The sequence below is a fragment of the Chiloscyllium punctatum genome, chromosome 2, assembly GCF_047496795.1.
Source record: "Chiloscyllium punctatum isolate Juve2018m chromosome 2, sChiPun1.3, whole genome shotgun sequence".
Lineage (NCBI taxonomy): Eukaryota > Metazoa > Chordata > Chondrichthyes > Orectolobiformes > Hemiscylliidae > Chiloscyllium > Chiloscyllium punctatum.
In genome coordinates this window covers 51464681-51484704 of record NC_092740.1, presented here as the reverse complement: position 1 = coordinate 51484704, position 20024 = coordinate 51464681, and the positions used below count along the sequence as shown (strand labels likewise).

The 20024-nt window shown below is 39.6% G+C and overlaps 1 protein-coding gene across 4 annotated transcripts in view; it reads left to right on the top strand.

The window, feature by feature from the left end:
• LOC140483912 (hyaluronan and proteoglycan link protein 1-like) overlaps positions 1 to 20024 on the top strand; it is a 280903-nt gene that overhangs the window by 239551 nt on the left and 21328 nt on the right. For all 4 annotated transcript variants that reach the window (XM_072582753.1, XM_072582724.1, XM_072582734.1 and 1 more), the window contains exons 3-4: positions 4697 to 5065; positions 14548 to 14850. In XM_072582753.1, coding sequence (XP_072438854.1) covers positions 4697 to 5065; positions 14548 to 14850 — 672 coding nt within the window. The remainder of the gene's footprint in view (positions 1 to 4696; positions 5066 to 14547; positions 14851 to 20024) is intronic.

Here is a 20024-nt window from a genome sequence, read left to right as displayed (position 1 = left end):
AGGGAGGGTTCAATACTGACTTTGGACTCCATGAAATTTCATGGTGTCAGGTCAAACATGGTGAGAAACCACCTGCTTATTACAACGTATTGTAAGTGATTATCAGCAGCAGCATAATTGTATTCCAACATAATGGAGGATCAGCATTTCCCACACAGGGATGTCAGGGGCAGAACCTGACATACTTAAAAATGTGCCAACAACATGCTGAAGGCACAGCACAAACAGCTTAAGAAGGAAGTGATAGAGCTCAGTGATTTCACAACAATTGAATCAGACCTAAGGTTTGAAGTCCTGCCACCCAGTTGTGAATGGCGGTCAACAATTAAACAATTCACTGGAGGAGGAGATTCCACAGACATCCCCATCCCCAATCATGGGGGACCCCAACACATCAGTGCAAAAGAGAAGGCTGAATAATTTGCAACAATACATTGGTGACAGTGACGATAACTGCCACACATTTACCATAGCCATGGAGAGGGAAACAAGCAGGTACTATGGGAAAATATTTAATTGCGACAAGGAAATTATGATGCTATCAGACAGGATTTGGGAAGTACAGATTGGGAGCACTTCTGGCTTTATGTTGATGGGAGGACAATTGTTGAAGGCTGTTAAGGTTGGAAACTGCACTGAGAAGTTTGTGGAACAATCTCCTAAGATTCATTGGCCTCCAACAATCACATCAGCCACTGGGGAATTCTCTTCTGTTCCTCCTGAATTTGTTACTAATGAGAACTGCTTGAAGCTGCACTCAGTTGAATGCTGTGTTACTTTACTGATGTATAACAATGCAACGTGAACTAAAGGCAAGTTAAAGTTAACATAACCCTACAAGACAACAAGGCTGCTCTCTCATTAGAGAGAGATGGTTGGTGATGGTTTAACCTGAAGGTCACAATGCTTAAGGCAAAGGGATAAGTTGAGAAGGAGCCTCAGCCAGTACAGAAATCAAACTCATACTGTTGGCATCATACTTAATTGCAAACCAGCCATTGAGCCAACATGAGCTAACTGGCCCCCTACCTTATAAAGAAAGATATGCTTTTCTATACTATGTGCTTTCTCCCTGCCTGAATGCTTGCAGCTGCTGAAAGATCTCAATTCCACAAGCTTCAGGCAATGAACAGGTTCTAATATTTTTCAAAATTGATTGAAAAAGTATTCTAAAGGTCAATCTGATACAAATAAATGTACATACATGAGATAAATTGATCAATTTGGATTAACATCAATTAATAATATCGTGATGAAATCTGTTGTGATTTGTAAGGTTGATGTATCATTGTACATTGAGCAAATGCAGTATTCTGCAAACTATTGGCACCTGCAAGAGTTGAGGATAAAGTCAATATGCTATACTAATCTTTATACTCTAACGTTTTCTCAGTCTGAGAGAGTCACAGAGTCATAGAGATGTACAGCACAGAAACAGACCGTTCTGTCCAACTCATCCATGCTGACCACATAACCTAAACTAATCTAGTCCCATTTGCCAGTATTTGACCCATAACCCTCTAAACTCTTCCTTTTCATATACCCATCCAGATGCATTTTAAATGTTAGTCATGATGTACAGGTGCCAGTGTTGGACTGGGGTGGGCAAAGTTAAAAATCCCCCAACATCAGGTTATTGTCCAACAGATTTATTTTGAAATACTAGCTTTCAGAGTGCTGCTCCTTCATCAGGTAGCTGTTATCAAGTAGCTTCATCAGACAGCTACCTGCTGAAGGAGCAGTGCTGCAAAAGCTAGTACTTCCAAATAAACCCATTGGACTATAACCTGATTTTGCATGATTTTTAACTTTTAAATATTGTAATTGTACCAGCCCCCACCACTTCTTCTGGCAGCTCATTTCATACATGCACCACACTCTGTGTGAAAATGTTGCCCCTTAAGTCCTTTTTAAATCTTTCTCCTCTCATCCTAAACCAATGCCCTCTCGTTTTGCACTCACCTAACCATGGAAAAGACCTTATCTATTTACCCTATCCATGCCCCTAATGATTTTATAAACCTCGATAAGGTCACCCCTCAGCTTCCAGGGAAAACTGCCCCAGCCTGTTTAGCCTCTCCCTATAGCTCAAACCCTCCAACCCTGGCAACATCCTTGCAAATCTTTTTTGAACCCTTTCAAGTTTCACAACATTCTTCCAATAGGAGGGAGACCAGAATTGCACACAAGTGGCCTAAGTATTGTTCTGTACAACCACAACATGACCTCCCAACTCCTATACTCCATGCTCTGACCAATAAAGGAAAGCTACTAAATGCCTTCTTCACTATCCTATCTTACCTGAGACTCCACTTTTATGGAATTATGAACCTGCACTCCAAGGTCTCTGTGCAGCAACATTTCCCAGGACCTTACCATTAACTGTATAAGTACTGCCTTGATCTGCCTTTCCAAAATGTAGCACCTCACATTTATCTAAATCTCCTCAGTCCATTGGCCTATTTGATCAAGAACCCGTTGGACTGTGAAGTAACTTATTTGCTGTCCAATACACCTCCAAGTTTGGTGTCATCAACAAACTTATGAACTATACCTCCTATGTTCACATCCAAATCATTTATATAAATGACAAAAAAACAGTGGATCCAGCACTGATCCTTGTGGCACACACTGGTCGCAGGTCTCCAGTCTGAAAAACAACCCTTCACCAGCACCCTGTGTCTTCTATCTTTGGGACAGATTGTATCCAAATGCTAGTTCTCCCTGAAGTTCATGAGATCTAACCATGCTAACCAGACTACCATGAGGAACCTTGTCAAACACCTACTGAAGTCCATATAGATCATGTCCACCACTCTGCCCTCATCAATCCTCTTCATTACTTCTTCAAAAAACTCAATCGAGTTTGTGAGCAATGATTTTCCACACACAAAGTCATGTTGACTATCCCTAATCAATCCTTGCCTTTCCAAATACATGTAAACCCTGTCCCTCAGGATTCCCTCCAACAAGTTGCCCACCAGCAATGCCAGGCTTACCAGTCTATAATTCTCTGACTTTTCCTTACCATCTTTCTTAAATAGTGGCACCACATTAGCCAACCCCCAGTCTTCTGGCATCTCACCTGTGACAATCAATGAGCCAAATATCTCAGCAAGGGCCCAGCAATCACTTCCCTAGCTTCTCACAGAGTTCTAGGGTACACCTGATCAGGCCATGGGGATCCATCCACCTTAGTGCATTTTAAGCTATCCAGCACCTCCTCCTGTTTCCTGTCAAGGGTGTTATCATCATTTGAACTCCCCAGGTTAGGTTATTATTTTTAATCATTGTTAGACCTCCATTTATGTCTATTTGAAAATATTTGTTATACTCTATCAATCAGAATATGTTCAATTTCTTTACCTTAATCTTGGAACTGGCTAGATGGAATTCAGTGGTCTTCTAACTGATTATTCTGCGAATTAGTAGATGTACAATCAATTTTAATATGAGATGTATATGTTATCAGTAAGGTCTCCGTTTGTTAGCATCCCTGACTATCCTTGAATTTATTGGTTTTCTCAGTCATCCAGAGGCAAGTCAGAGTCAACTACATTGTTGTATATCTGAAATCACATGTCGGCCAGACCAAGCAAGGATTATATGTTTCTTTCACTAAGATGACATTTGTTACATTAAACATTTATTAGTCCAGTGATGTTACCACTATGCCACCACTTAATACTATCTACTTCTAGTTGCAATTTTTACAATAGTTCCCTAAAATGATTTTGTTGAGATTGACTTCTTGTGTTACTAACCCTGACCATTCTTCCTACTTGCATTCCAAGCAGTAGCGCAAATCAGGGTGGATTTTCAGCATATGGGTGATTAATTGCATGAATCAATTCGTGCAATGCTTGTCTGTGTGCCTGTATCTGTGTGAGCTGCAGAATGCATTCTTGAATAATTATTGAAATATGATTGATACAGTGCAATTGAGAGCTGGTTGCTTGAAGCATTGATTCTTAATAAAGAGGTTAAAATTCTCATTGATAGCTTAGTGAGTCTTGACTTATACTAAAAACAATTTATAGAATTTGAGAACCTACAGAAGTATAGTTAGCATATCTTTATTAATGAGCAATAAGCTAGGAACAGAGCACAATCACTTCATTTAGATCGTTAAACATCTGTATTATACGTAATAGATCTACTTTATATCCGTAATTAGCTTCCTGTGAGTAATGCCTAATTTGGGATCTTATGAACAAATAACAGGATATTACCATTCAGTTTCGTAAGATGTTGAACTATGGTTTTTAATTATTTGATTTGATTTTCTCATCATTATGAAAGCATTTTGAAAATTTTGTCTGAATTATGATATTCTCATTCTCAAAAGGTTTTGCAGGTAGCACCTGGATTTATGCATTAAAGAAAAACACTACTTGAAACTTTAAAAGGCATTCTATAAACTCTTCAGAAATAGTATTATGGCAACCAAATTTCTTAAAACAAGGAGTTTTTCCACTTGATCAAATGTGCTTTGAACATTATTGAGCACAATTTTGATAACATATTTGAAGCAAACTTTATTATGTAACTTCAACTTCCACCTATCACATTGCCAATGTTGATTTATTTCAATATTAAGTTTTAGTTTTAAACTGTTCTCTGCAATGTAAGAAATTACATAAAGACAATGCAACTGGATCTGTATTAAATCTGTCTATTATTCTTCTTTTTGCAGATAAAGGATCACGACTGGGCATAAAGATAGAACAGCCTAAAGTTGTCTCATACCGAGGCAGCAATGCCACTCTGCCCTGTACGTTCTATTACAAGCCTGTGCCTGTGCGTGCAGTTCAAACTCCTCTTAAAGTCAGGATCAAGTGGACCAAACTCACCTCTGATTACCTCAAGGAAATTGATGTATTTGTTTCATTGGGAAATAACTGGAAAAGTTTTGGAAACTACCAGGGAAGAGTTTTTCTAGAAAATGAGAATGATGCCTCCATAACAATAACAGATTTAACATTGGAGGACTACGGGAACTACAAATGCGAAATAATTGAAGGATTGGACGATGTCAGTGGGACTATTCTGCTGGATCTGCAAGGTATACATATATGTTTCAGTTTATGTGCAAAATAAGTAGTCATCTAATAACCATGATAGAGAATATTTCTTGAAAAACGTTGTGGTCATGTTGTGTTCATTCAGGTGAATCATCTTATTTCAAAGCACTGCAGCACCCAATATTAAGCTACTGTTACCGCAATAGCCATTCCTCTCGCATTTTTGGATGAAATTGTCAGCTGATATTAGGCTCATTCTTTGGTCTCACCAATAGTGTAATCTCAGTATGCCCATACAGCCAGCAGGCAAATGAGGCTCCATCAGCTGGGCTGGTCTTGAACCCAGATGTTGCTCCCACCACCCACTGGCTCCCATTGATTTCAATATTTGTATAACTCCTTTATACCATACTCATCCAAATGTTGCCTTGAGATCAAGGGCAGTCAGAATGACCTAACATCTAGAGTGTCCTCTTTAGTTTGTTACAAAGTTGATTACAATACAGAATAAAACCATTCAACCACCATGTCTGCATTGGTTCTCTAAGTATGTTAACCTGGTGCCAATCTCTTTTCTTTTCTGTCTAACCCCACACATTGTTTCCACTGAAATAATCATCTAGTCCCCTCTTGAGTGCATCAAATTGAACCTGCCTTCCAGGTACTGCATTCCAGCTCCAAACTACTCAGTCTGTGAACATGTTTCTCATTTTCTTCTTTTGTACAACATTGTAAAACTATGCCCATTGGTGCTCAATCCTTTAACAAGTGAGAACAGTTTCTCCGTATCCACTCTGTCCAGATCCCTCATGCCTTTGGAAACTTCTGTCAAATCTTCGCTTCACCTTCTTCTCTCCAAGGGAAACAGCCCCAACTCCTGTAGTCTTTCCCAGTAAGTGTGTGTCTCAACCCTGCAGCCATTCTTGGAAACTTCTTTTGCATTCTCTCCAATGCATTCACACCCTTCCTATAGTGTGATATCCAGAACTGCATGCAAAACTCCAACTCAGGTCTAAATTGTTTATGTTGTATATATTTGACCAAGGTTTTAATGAGGCCTGAAGCTAAGTAGCCCTGATGCAACCCAAAATGAGCATCAGTGATCAGATACTTTTGTCAGACATTTTAATTGCTCTGATCCACTTACCTTTCACTTCTATATTGTTAATTTCTGCCTCCAGTCCATCAAATATTTTAGTTGTCATTTAGTAATCTGGTTTTATTTTTATTTGAATCATGTACTTTTTTCATTCTTTTCTTTTGCTTACTACATGGCACAATTAATTCGTAAAATTTAGGGCTCGGTTGGATATTTCGAGAAACTACCATCTGATTTCCCATGTTATATGAGGAGCTTTCTAAGCATTCCATCTCTTTTTTTAAAATGTGACATTTGACATAGTTGTCATGGTGATCTGATTTTCACGACGGAGAGGAATTCTATCACAATTTTATTGCTCCACCTTACAATGAAAACTAGCAAATTATGGCCATCCCATTGATTTTATGATGTACTATTAATAAATATACTGCAACTTATCTTTTAAAATCTATTCTATTCAAGGAAAGAAAGTTACAAAATAAATTCCACGTTCTGATTAAAAAAGGAATGACTACAGACATGTGCTCACATAAATTTACAAGTAGCTATTTTGCATAAAGTAATTGAGCAGTGTATAACCTGGTGAAATTAAGCTCTAAAAGACACAGTAGAGACCCATCAGCGAATTTATCCGTAAGCCATAGCTTTTCATTTCTGCCTCAAAATAGGAATAGAATTTTATATTAGAAAAAATTGATTGCAATACCACAACTGTAATTAAAGTGGAAATACTGAGGAAAAGGAACCCAGCAAATTAGTCAGTTTGTATGGAGAAGTTAATGTTTCAGATCTGTAACCTTTCAGCTAAACTAAGAAATGTTAGTGGTGTAATAGATTTTGGACATGGGAGTGGTTAGGATAAGGGACGGATGACAAGAAAGATTGAAGTACATATGGCTTAGTACTCCAGGGCTACAGGGATTAATGATGGAGGCAAGAAAAGAAAACAAACAAATAAAGGAAGTATCTCAAGCAGGTGTGCTGCTCACTGAAAGAAAATAAATGAAATGAGCAAAGAATAGGAAACAAAAATGATGGACAGATTGACAATCTGAAATTGGTCAATTGAAAGCTGAGTCCAAAAGGTACCTGATTGCAAAATGAAGTGTTTTTCCTGAAGGTAACATTGAGTTTCATTGGCATAGTGTGATAGGCCAAGAGCAGAAATGCCTGCATGAGGACAAGGTGGAGAAGCAAGATGACAGCCCATAGGAAGCTTGGATCATACCTGCAGATGGAACTGAGGTGTCCTGCAAAGTTGTTATTTGTTTGGTCTCCCCAGTATCGAGGGGACCACAGAGTGAGCAGCAAATACAGTAGACCAGTTTGGAAGAAGTGGAGGTAAATTGCTGCTTCATCTGGAAGGGTATTTGGATCTTTGCATGGCAAAGTGGGAAAGTGAGAAGGGACAATGTTTAAGTTCCTGTGTTTCCATGGAAAGGTACCATGGGAAGGGGATGGAGTGTTGAGGGTATCTGAGATATGGACCTCAGAGGACACATTCCCTTTGGATTATCGAAAGGGAAGGACAAGGGAAGATGTGTTTGGTTGTGGTATCATGCTGGGCATGATAGAATTGGTTGAAAATGATCCATTCAGTGCAAATGCTGCTGGGGTGGAAGGAAAGAACAAGAGGAACCCAAGCAAGGGAAACATTTGGGAAGGAGGGGAAAGGGAGGGAACAGAAGTGCATGGTTAGGAGTCCTGACAACTATTTGCCTGTTCTTCTGAGGGAAACTTTGTATATGACCCGTAGGAATGATATTTGAAACAACATTATATCTTTTTTTTGACTATTTATCGACACATTTTTTTCCTCAGGCAAGGTTCACCTTAGGATTTATAAAGAATAAACTTCTGCACCAGTGAGGCAGTTCCTTATCTATCAAGACTCAAGAGGCGATCCAGAAATAGGAGGATGTTTTAGATTAGATTCCCTACAGTATGGAAACAGGCCCTTCAGCCCAACAAGTCCACACCGACCCTCCGAAGAGTAACCCACCCAGACACATTCCCCTACCCTATGTTTACCCCTGACTAATGCACCTAACATTGTGGGAGATTTCCCATGGCTAATTCACCTAACCTGCACATCTTTGGACTGTGGGAGGAAACTGGAGCACCCAGAGGAAACCCACACAGGCATGGGGGAATGTGCAAGCTTTACACAGACACTTGCCCAAGGCAGGAATCAAACATGGGTCCGTGGTGCTGTGAGGCTGCAGTGCTAACCACTGAGCCACTGTGCCACCCAAAAATGAGGCAGATGAATGTATGGCTTGAAACATGGTGAAGGAGGAAGGGCCTTGGCATCCTGGAACACTGGTGAAGATAGCACTTAGATAGTTCAGATAGTTACAACTGAACAGAGCTGAAATTGAGTTCCTCGCAAAGAAATTTGCTCATACCATTGTGAGGGCTGTTGGCTAACTTGGCACTGATTTGGGAACCAGGAGGGAATAGTAGAGGAGAATAACAATACTTGGTGATACAGCTGGCACTAGCATTGAGAATAGTAAGTTAATTAGTGAATATAGTTTAGTAGATGATTAACTTTAGTTGGTGAAGTTGGAGTAAGGGAGAAAGAAATGAAATCTGAAATAGACTTGAAATGCATCTATGTAAATGCACGGAGTATAGTAAATGCGTTTGAGCCATTACAAACACAGATTGCCATGTGGAAATATGTTGTTTGGGTGGTTCCTATCTCAAGGAAGGGCAAAATTGGGTGTTAAATAATAAGTTGTTGAGGTACGTAGAAAAGTAAAGAAAGGAGAATGGGTAGCAGTATTGGTTAAGGAGCGCATTGCAGTGCTTGAGAAAGAGGATGGCATCTATGTGTTGTCCAAATTTCTGAGTCATGTTGAAGAGTGTGCTGCAGCAAGGTGAGAAGTGTGCTGCGCAATTCTTGGGAAACAGTGCTGCTTCACATAGACTCTCCATATCGCTCATGGGCAGATACTCGGTCCCACACATGCACAGAAGATGGGGAATCTGCTTGTTATGCAGACTGCTTGCGCACGCAGAGGATCAAATGTTCGATCTGAGAATGCACAATGATCAAAGCTTGTACCCCCAAGATGAGAAGAAACTGCAAATGTGCAATAAAGAAGCATGTGATTGTTGGACAACTATGGAACTGGTCTGCTTCCATATTAGCAAGGACTTTAAGGTGAATATTTTTGGATTTTCTTTTTTAGTTCAGCCACTAAACTAATTCTTAGATAGATTTAAGAAGAAATGACGAAGTTTCTTTGTCAAAATATGCAATTCCTTTGTCAATTCAGTCGATGAAACATATGAACTCAAAGAAAATAAAGTTCTGTTGAGAGGCATAGTGAGAACTATGTGGCCTTTTGGATTTTCATAACAGAAGATGATGCTTGCCCCTTTCCTGAATATCTCATCTGCAGACAGAAATTGGCTAAAATTGTATTGGTACTAAGTAAGTAAAGACACCAGTTGCAAATTTTCATGAGGTTGTGAGAGACCTGACAAAGATTTCAACAGTGCATGAACTGCCTTATAAAGTGATACTATCTGATGATTACTTGTGGGCTAAGTTTGTATAACACACAGACTCTTCCAGCCATCTGAATGAGCTGAATACTAAAATGCAGGGGAAGAGTGAGATGATCCTGAGCATCACAAATAAACTTCAAGGATTCAGATCTAAACTGGGCCTTTGGCAAGAGACAGTGTCAGAGAATTCACTCGGGATGTTTCCACTCGCATTGCCACTGGCACACACAGCTGTCAAGGTGCACAGCCTCATACTCAAACATATCAATGCAATGCAAGAGAAATTTGAATTCTACTTCCCCTCAACAAATGTGGAAGACTATGACTGGATACATGATGTGTTTAGTTCACTTGTTTCTGATTCCTCACAAAAGCTAACATTAAAAGAGGAGGAATACGTAGAGCTACAGATGAACTGCACAATAGCGAGGCATTTTTACCTGTGTTTGGCTGACAGTGGTATATGAATAACTAACAATCTCTGCATATGCCATTGCTGTGTTCTTGCAGTTTGTGACAACATACCTCTACAAGCTACTATTTTCAACACCAGCATAAATGAAAAGCAACAGATGGGAGTGTTTATCAATGAAGCAAGTTTGCAGGTCAATTACTCCCCAGATTAAAAAGCCCTTTGCACACTGACAGGTCCAAGTTTCCCACTCGGGGAAAGTGAGGACTGCAGATGCTGGAGATCAGAGTCAAGAGTGTGGCTCTGGAAAAGCGCAGCTGGTCAGGCAGCACCTGAGGCGAATCGATATTTTGGGCACAAGCCCTTCATCAGGTTTCCCACTAATCCAATAAATTGCAATTTACTCTACATTTTGCCATGACCCATTCTTTATGAACATGCAGAAATATTTAAATTAATCAGTTTTTGCAAATGTGTCTGTGCATGCAGTTGAAGGCAATTTTTTTTTTCTGGTAGATTTGAAATATGAACGCTTTTGATCCTTCTTTCGTTCATTACATGCACTATGTTGGAAACCTCTCCAGTGAAGCCGTAACAACAATAAATGAGACATATCTGAGGAATGAGTTTACCCTAAAAAGTGGGTGTGCAGACAATGCATTCTTCCTTGACTCCACCATTGATCTCGAGGTTTGCCATCACATTTTCAGCAATGAGGATCATTGCCAATTGTGTCATGGAGGAGCCAGAGGTTATTGTTGAAATTTGCAGTAAAGCGAACACTTGGCATAGTCTTCCATAACACTTCCAATTAATTGCAACTGTTGGTAAATGGAATAAAGAAAAGTTTATTGTGGAGTTCCCAGGGCTTGTTATTGAGGCCCTTGCTTTTCCTGACATATATTAATGATCTGGATGTTGAGAAACAGGGAACAATTTCAGATGACATGAGGCTTGAAAGAATTAGAAACTATGAGGAAGACAGTATGGAACGCCAGAGGGATGTTGACAAGTTGGTGAAGTGGGCAAAAAGGTGGTAGATGAAGTTCAGTGCAGAGAATTGTGAGGCGATTCAGTTTGATAGGAAGAACACAGAAATGCAACATAAAGTAGGGGGTACAGTTCTAAAAGTGGTACAGGAACAAAGGGACTTCTGTGTATACAGTATATGCAAAGATTATTGAAAGTGGCAAGGCAGGTGGAGAGAGCAGTTAAGGGACATAGTGTCCTCAGCTTTATTAATAAGGGCATTCAGTGCCAGATCAGTCTTTATTAGTCTCAGCCCATTGGCCCATCTGGTCAAGATCCTGTTGTAATCTGAGGTAACCCTCTTCACTGTCCACTTCATCTCCAATTTTGGTGTCATCTGCAAACTTACTAACTGTTCCTCTTATGCTCGCATCCAAATAATTTATGTAAATGACAAAAAGTAGAGGATCCTGCACCGAATCCTTGTGGCATTCCACTAGTCACAGGCCTCCAGTCTGAAAAACAACCCTCCACCACTACCTTCTGTCTTCTATCTTTGAGCCAGTTCTGTATCCAAATGTCTAGTTCTCCCTGTACTCCGTGAAATCTAACCTTGCTAATCAGTCTCCCCTGGGGAACCTTGTCGAACACCTTACTGACGTCCATATAGGTCACATCTACCGCTCTGCCCTCATCAATCCTCTTTGTTACTTCCTCAAAAAACTCAATCAAATTTGTGAGACATGATTTCCCACGCACAAAGCCATGTTGACTATCCCTAATCAGTCCTTGCCTTTCCAAATACATGTACATCCTGTCCCTCAGGATTGTCTCCAACAATCTGCCCATCACCGACGTCAGGCTCGCTGAACTATAGTTCCTTGGTTTGTCCTTACCAGCTTTCTTAAACAGTGGCACCATGTTAGCCAACCTCCAGTCTTCCGGCACCTCACCTGTGACTATCAATGATACAAATATCTCAGCAAGAGGCCCAGCAATCAGTCTACTCTCAGTAATCAGGGAAGTGATAGAAGGAATTATTAGCAAAGCTGTTAAACAGCGCCTGATCAGCAATAACCTGCTCACTGACACTCAATCTGAATTTTGTCAGGGCCATTCAGCTGCTGACCTCATTGCATCCTTGGTACAAACATGCACAAAAGAGGTCCATTCCCTTCACATCAAGGCTGCATTTAACATAGTATGGCAACAAGGAGACCTAGCAAAACTGGAGTCATGGGGATCAAAGGGAATCTAACTGGATTGAGTCATACCTAGTTTAAAGGAAGATTGTTCTGGTGGTCAGTTGTCTCAGGTCAGAATATCTCTGTAAGAGATGGTCTGATGAAGGGCTTATGCCCAAAATGTTGACTCACCTGCTCCTCAGATGCTGCTTGACCTGCTGTGCTTTTCCAGTGCCACACTTTTCAACTCTGACACTTGGTAGCAGTAGTGTGCATAATCTACAAGGTTGTGCAATCTACAAGGTTTTGCAGAAATTTACCAAGGTTCCTTAGAGTGTGCCTTCCAAACCCATGACTGCAACCACCTAGAAGGACAAGGGCAGCAGATTTATGGGAACACCACCACCTGTAAGTTCTCTCCAAGCCACTCACCAGCCTGACTTGGAAATATCTTGCTGTTCCTTCACTGCCACTGAGTCAAGATCTTGGAATTCCCTTCCTATGAATGCTGGGGATGTATCCACTCCAAATGAATTGCAACTGTTCAAAACCATGGATAACTAGTACCGACTCTAAGACAACTCATAAATGAATTTTTTAAAAATTGCACCAGACAGATTTGAGATTTCAAAATTTTTATCTCAGTAGAATATGGCAGAACAATGGGATCAATGACAGGAGAACAGTGGCAACATAGCAGAACACTCAGAAGCTGCAGAAGAATAACACGCCTTGAGACAATCTGGGGCAGGGCAAGGAGAAATTCTAGGTCAGGAATTCAGGGCAGGCAGAAAATAGCTCATCAAGAAATTGGGAAAGGAGCAACAGAAGGTTAAGGAATTAGAGTGGGAACATAAAGTCAGATGGAGACCATTTGACCCTTTTTGCCTGTTCCATCATTCAATATGGTCATGCCAGATCTTTACATCAAATCCTCTATACCCATTAAGAAGAGAATTAACAAAACATTAAGTATCTAGGGTAAGTGAGGAAGAGCACAGCTGGAAATCAGCAGGTAGAAAGGAAACATAACATTGTCACATTATAAGTTGATCCTCATGTCTCTGTGTGGAACTAGATTTTAAACTGGGTGTTGAAATCCAACTTTTGAACAAGAACTGTCGAATTCAATCATTGGCAAATTCCTAAATGTGACATAACTGGCTCAGATTTGTGTAAACAAGAAATCGTGACTTTTAGCATAATGTTGCAATCTTGTATTTCTAGCTTCCCTATGCTGTCAGAATTAACTGAGAGCTACTTGTTACATTTAAATTGAGGTACAACTTGTCCTACATATTCTGGCACTGTCCTATTTCTCTCAAGTGTAAACTGTCAAGAATATGCAAAAACTTCATAAGTTGGATGAAGAAAATTCTAGCTCTGATGAAATGTCATGGCAACCTAAAGCATTAACTCTCTTTCAACCCACAGACACCGCCTGACCTGCTGAGTATTTGCAGCATTGTTTCTTTGGTTTCAATTAAAGAGCATTTCAGATTTCAAATGCATTCATTAGTTAAAATAGACGTGAATTGGTAGCACAACTTAATTATGTGCAGACTCACAGCCTCAGAACGGTCAGACATGTATCTGAACAAAATTCAAAATATTAACTGCCCCATTGCAAAGATTTATCTCCTGGGACCTAGGGTATTAGTGGTATTGGTCCGGAAAAATCTGAAATTGTTGCAATTTCAGACAGGAATGATGAATATTTCAGAAGAATTAATGAGGTGTTGGGCTAGGGGTGGATGGGAAAGAAATATGCACAAAGCAGAGAGAGTCCACAATTCAGTTAAATATAAATAATTTAAATTTGCTTTCCATCTTGAAAACTGACAGATTTCATATATTCGATTTGACTTAATTCATGTAGAAAGGTTGCAGGCATGCATATGTATGCACGAATAAATTTACAGTAATAAGTCCAGCCAACAAAAACACTTACAGACCTCTTACTGGTTATTCATAAAGTTTGCAACAGTATTTTGACAATCTCTCATAGAAATTAACATCTATACAGTGAATTTTGCAAGAGAAATGTGTGGATTACAAGTGCATCAATGTCAAATTATGGCAATGTGGAGAAAAACTGAAGAAAAATATCAACCACATCCAAGAGATATTGTTAATGAATTATTAAAATTTCACAGAATCAGCGTACTTCTCAGGTCCAGGCAAGTCATTGTGAGGAATGTTCAATGAGCATATATTTGAACAGTGTACCTATACATATGTTTGACAGTCTGTGTAACTACGTATTTGTTGTGCTTTCATTTATCAAATGGATGTATTAATTTCTCTTTTGTTGTCTTCCGCATTTTCTTCCAGGTGTTGTGTTCCCATACTTCCCAAGACTAGGTCGTTACAACCTGAATTTTGTTGAGGCTCAGAAGGCTTGTGAAGATCAGGATGCAATAGTTGCTTCATTTGAGCAACTTTATGATGCATGGAGAGCAGGGATGGATTGGTGTAATGCAGGCTGGCTGAGTGATGGGTCTGTACAGTATCCCATCACTAAACCCAGGGAACCATGTGGAGGGAGAAATACGGTTCCAGGTATTAGAAGCTATGGATACAGAGACAAGATGAAAGACAAATATGATGTGTTCTGTTTCACATCCTACTACAAAGGTAAGAAACTCAAATGTTTGGCTCTGTCTTGAGTGATATAGAACTTTGATAGCTACCAAACTGGAAAAGTAGCATTCAGCAGTGGTCAAGCCATTAAATGATGACTCTGAACAGGTTCAGTATCATTCAAAATCTAAGGAAAGTCAGTCAATCTGCAACAGTGTTGTACTCCTCCGAATGGCTGTTTGGAGTGTAGCAATGGCAACAGCTAAAGATTGTTTCCTTCGTCCTGGACTGGAGAATGCTGCAAAGTGTGGACATATCAGGCTGACTTTGCCCAGTCAATCAACACTGTGCCATTCTGAGTACTTTTGCTGGAAACAAGTTTAGATCAGAACTGACTACCTGTCTGGCAGAGGTAGTTAGTTAACTAGGCTCAATTATTGCTCTCTTGGAAGCCACATTGGTAATGTCACTGAGATCTTCCTGATAGCAGATACCTCAACTGTTGAGACTCAAACCTAGACTAGCTTGAAAGTACCCACTACTTTCTAGTGTCGCACATGTTAATGATTAACATAGACACCCAGGAGCAGGAGTAGGACATTTAGATATTCCCATTTTCCAGCTTTTACTCTGTAACCTTCTAAATGGTATGAAGTGCCTATCCAAATGTTTGTTTTTCAATGCAATGAATGTTTCTACCAACATGTCCCTTTGGCCTATGGAATACTGTCCTTGCCAAGACAATGAATACAATTCCAGGGACGTCATGTTCAAACTGTTGAAAACACTAGTTAGGCTATAGCTAAAGCAAAGCATATAGTTTTAATCACTGCATTATGGGAGAAAATGTGATCATACTGGAGAAGAGAAAAAGGAGATATGCAAAGATGTTGCCAGGACTGGAGAGTTTTGTTAATGAACAAAGCTGCAGTCTTTTTCTTTGGAGCATAGTGGTGGAAGGGGAGATTTAATTAAAGTGTGCAATGTTATAAGGAACCAACAATAGTTAACCAACTCAGTTAACTGGAGCATATTTCATTCAGACTTGTTGTTTTATCTGTTTTCAAAGATGGGAAACTTCCTTCTATCACTCTCTCACTGTTTATTTCCCTCAGAATTTTACACTTGAATCTCTGAGGCACAACCTTGGCCCCGGGCATCGATTGAATTGGCATTGACAGAGGGTAGTGGCAATATCTCTGATTCAGTCACTAGTAGAGTCCTTCAATGATCTATATTAGGAGTATTGCTTTTCACCAGGCTTGTAAGTGAGTTGCATTCGGGTTTTGAGAAGTCCTTGACATTTTTCTGATGGAATGTCATTAGGAATTTAGATAAAATAGACTCCAGGGTGATTTATTGATGGAATAGGCCATAATGTAGCAAATGTCTTTCATGTAAGTTCAGTTCATGGAATAAAATTCCAGAATGTGTGTTGAATATATAATACTAAGACCTTTTGGATAAATTCAAAGCAGTAGAAGATACCTCAGTCAAGAGAGGATAAATGGTGCCAAAAGTGACAAGTATTATCAGTTATTCGAGTTGCCTGGAGTTTGATTAATTGCTTTCACAGGTCAATGTGAAAATCCACAAGAGATTTTTTTTTAAACTTGGCCTGCAGCTTTTGTTCTCTGAATTTGGCTCTCCCAGGAGGTTGTGTAACTGGGACTTAATAACATCCTGGGTAGCCCATTTCCAGGGCTTCAATATCATCACAGAGCGTGAGAAGTTTTTATGGTGCATGTAAGTTGCACAATGTCTGAATGCAACCGACTAAATGAACTAATTTATCTTTCCTTGTCCTTTTTGTTTGCTGTAATACATATTCAATGCAATTAGTTTCCAAATTGACAATGATCACTTTAGCACCAGTCATGTGATTGCTGCACAATCATATTACTTCGATTATCCTTCAACCTTCAACATGCTCCCCTTCCACATCCTGTACTCATCATGAAATGCAAAAACTTCAGTGAGAAGAAGTTAATCTGCAATTTGATGTAAAGAGCAAAACATAACTGGCTAGTTGCTGATGGCTGTAATAAAATTACGGAGGACAGCTGTTGACTCCCTTCTGTAAAATTGGATTGTCCTCAGAAACATTCAATTGATTTGTCACTTTTTAACTTCCTTGGATTTTTCTTCTTTCATATATTTGCTTTTACTATGGTAAAATTAGTGAGATCAATTGTATAGATTATGGATGAGTATTTAGTTAAATAAAGACTGAAGTGTAATCTTAAACCCAATACTGGTTTGGATATTATGCTAATTTGAGAGCTGGTAATCCATCTGCCATATTGTTAGGGGCCTATAAATGATTCCCGTCTGTATGGTGTCTGTCAGGGACTTAAGATGATTGCATATTATTATTAGCTTTCCCCATAAAATATTGGGAATCACTCTATAGAAAGGATGTGTATCATGAACAACAACAAATAAAGGAAAGAAAAGATTGGACAAGCCTTTAGATAAATTTGAGAACCAAACGTTGTGCAAGGTACAGATATTAGTTTAGTTGACAAATGTCAGAAAATGGGCTGTGAATCCTTTGTGCTGGACTGTTGCTCAGTTGCATAGTTGCCGGACTTTCATGGATCAAGTCTGCTGGAGGAATTTGGATGGGTAATTCTATCAAGCAGGTACTTCAAATTAAATAATGCTGAAATAAAAATAGAACCTCGTACCATGTTTTACGTGTCAATACTGCTTCAGTAACATTCATACTTCTGATATGAGCATTGTAAATAAAGGTGGTGGTTTGAGAAAACCCAGTCTCTGGTATTCTGTTATTGCCACAGCATTGGTAAGGTTGGTCCAGCTCAACATCTGGTCACTGATGACTTTCCAGATGTTATTTGTGAGGTTACCATTGAAGATCAAAGGCAAGTCAGCTAGCTTCCTCTTAATTGAGATAGTCACTACATAGCACTTACATGGTGTGAATATCATCTTGTCATTTGTCAGCACAACACTGGAGATTAGTCGTGTATTCCAATAGCTTGGCATGGGGTCTTTTTTTCAGTGGGCTATTGGAACTGGAGGCTGAACGCTATGGAACCAGTAGTTTCAAAACCAGGAGTTTACAGCAAAACAAAGCAACCTAGCTACAGCTGATGGGCAGTCAGGCAAGTAACAGTACAATGGGGATTCATGAACATCTCCATTATTAATCACGCCCTGAAAGCCCTCTCTTGACTTTATGACAGACAAAAGCCATTGAAGAACCATAGAAAATGGTAGGGTTGAAGATTCTTCTGAGAGCAAGTATGTAAGTATCTGTTGCTGACTGGTCTCCATTGACCACAGTCATTGTCCCAGCTATGATTCCAGCTATTGGAGGAGTTTTTTTATTGACTACAATTTATTAAATTCACCATAACTCACTGATGCCATACATGGTCAAATATGTCCTAATGTCAAGGGTAGCAGTTTCTCTTTACCTCACAAATTTTTTTGACTACATCTGAATCAAGGCTGTTATGAGTTCTGGAGTCATATGGTTATGATAGAATCTGAACTGACCATAAGTGAGGTTATTGGTGTGTAGGTGTTCTTGATGGTTGCTTGATGATGCCAGTGATCATTTTACTGGTGACTGGATGGAGACTGATAAGCCAGTGTTTATTTGGAATCGAAGGGTCCTTTTCTTGTGAATGGGAACTCTTCCATATTTTAGAACAGTGTCCTAGTGGAACAGTTTGGAACTGGTTAGTTTTGATGGACCCACCTTCAACAACGCTGCTGGAATTCTCTCAGAGTTCAAAGCCTTTATTGTGTGTTTGGCAGCTTGACAGTGCCATGTGTCATGCTCTATGTTGGCTGAAGATTACTATCTAAAGTGATGAGACCCTCAGGAACAGATTTGCATCACCCAGTTTCGCGAAAAATACTTCCAAACAGTTCAATCTTGTCTTTGCACTCATACACTTAGCTGTAACATGGTTAAGAATGCCGATGTTCATGAATCCCCATTGTACTGTTACTTGCCTGATTGCCCCTCAGCTGTAGCTGGGTTGCAGTGTTTTGCTTAAACTCCCAGTTTTGGAACAACTCAGCCCTATCCATATCCTGTGGCTTATTTGCATTACTCATGCCTCATTCCCAGATCTGTCTGATACTGGTAACAGTGAAGGTGGCATCAGATAGTTCAGTACTGACCCATTTATTCTGTTGGGCATTGAGGAAACAGGAGCAAATGCTAATGTTACTAGGTGAATAATGCAGAGGACCAGACTAGTGCTCTGAAGACATGAGTTCAAGTTTCTCCATGGCAGTGAGGGAACTGAAATTCAATTTATCAATAACTATAGAATAAAATAATCACTGGATCACTGTAAAAATCCATCTTGTTCACTAAATTTCTCTAAGGAATAAAATCTGATATATAAGTGACTGAAGGCCCACAGCAATGCACTGGAGTCTTAACTGCCCACTGAAATAACCCGAGCAAGCTACAATTTGTAGTTGGTTTACCACCCATCTACCAAAGGATAATACAAAAAACTAGCCCAGCCAGCAATGCTTACATCCCAAGGGCAAATAAGAAAAACTTCTCAGTCCAGAATGTATTCTGGGCATTTGCTTCTCTCAGAAAATCCTTAAAGTACAGTTTAAAATGGAGTTATGGAGCTGAATTTCACAGTGAGTCCAGGATCTCTCCCCCCACCAACCTCTGCAATAAATATCAGGGGTTTGCCTGCCTCTACTTGGCATTATTTGTTATTGGATGATGGAAGTCATTTAAATTTGGCAAAGGTTATTTCCTTTGAGATGTTGGCATAGCAGTTTATATCATAGTGTTTGCTTTGTTTGGCAGCAAATTAAGTTCGGCAACTAGTGACGAATTGAACTCTGCATTGCCATAATCAACATGAAGCAGAATTAGTACATTGTATATTTCTAATCACTGTTAACACTGGGGACTAGAACAAATCCATTTCATTATTCCTGTTTTTTATTGTTGTTTTCATAATTTTGGCTTGTTAAAATTTTCATTTTATTCTCCCAGAAAATGTATGCCCATTCCAGTCAGTAACATAGCTACAAAACTCAAACAAAAACAGGAATGCTGGAAAAACTCACCAGGTCTGGCAGCATCTGTGGAGAGAAGGCAGAATTAATGTTTTGGGTCTAGTGACCCTTCTTCAGAAGTGATGGTAGCTAGGAAAAGGTTGGTATTTGTGCAGAAGATGGGGTGGGAGAGGGTGGAGGAGTAAATGATA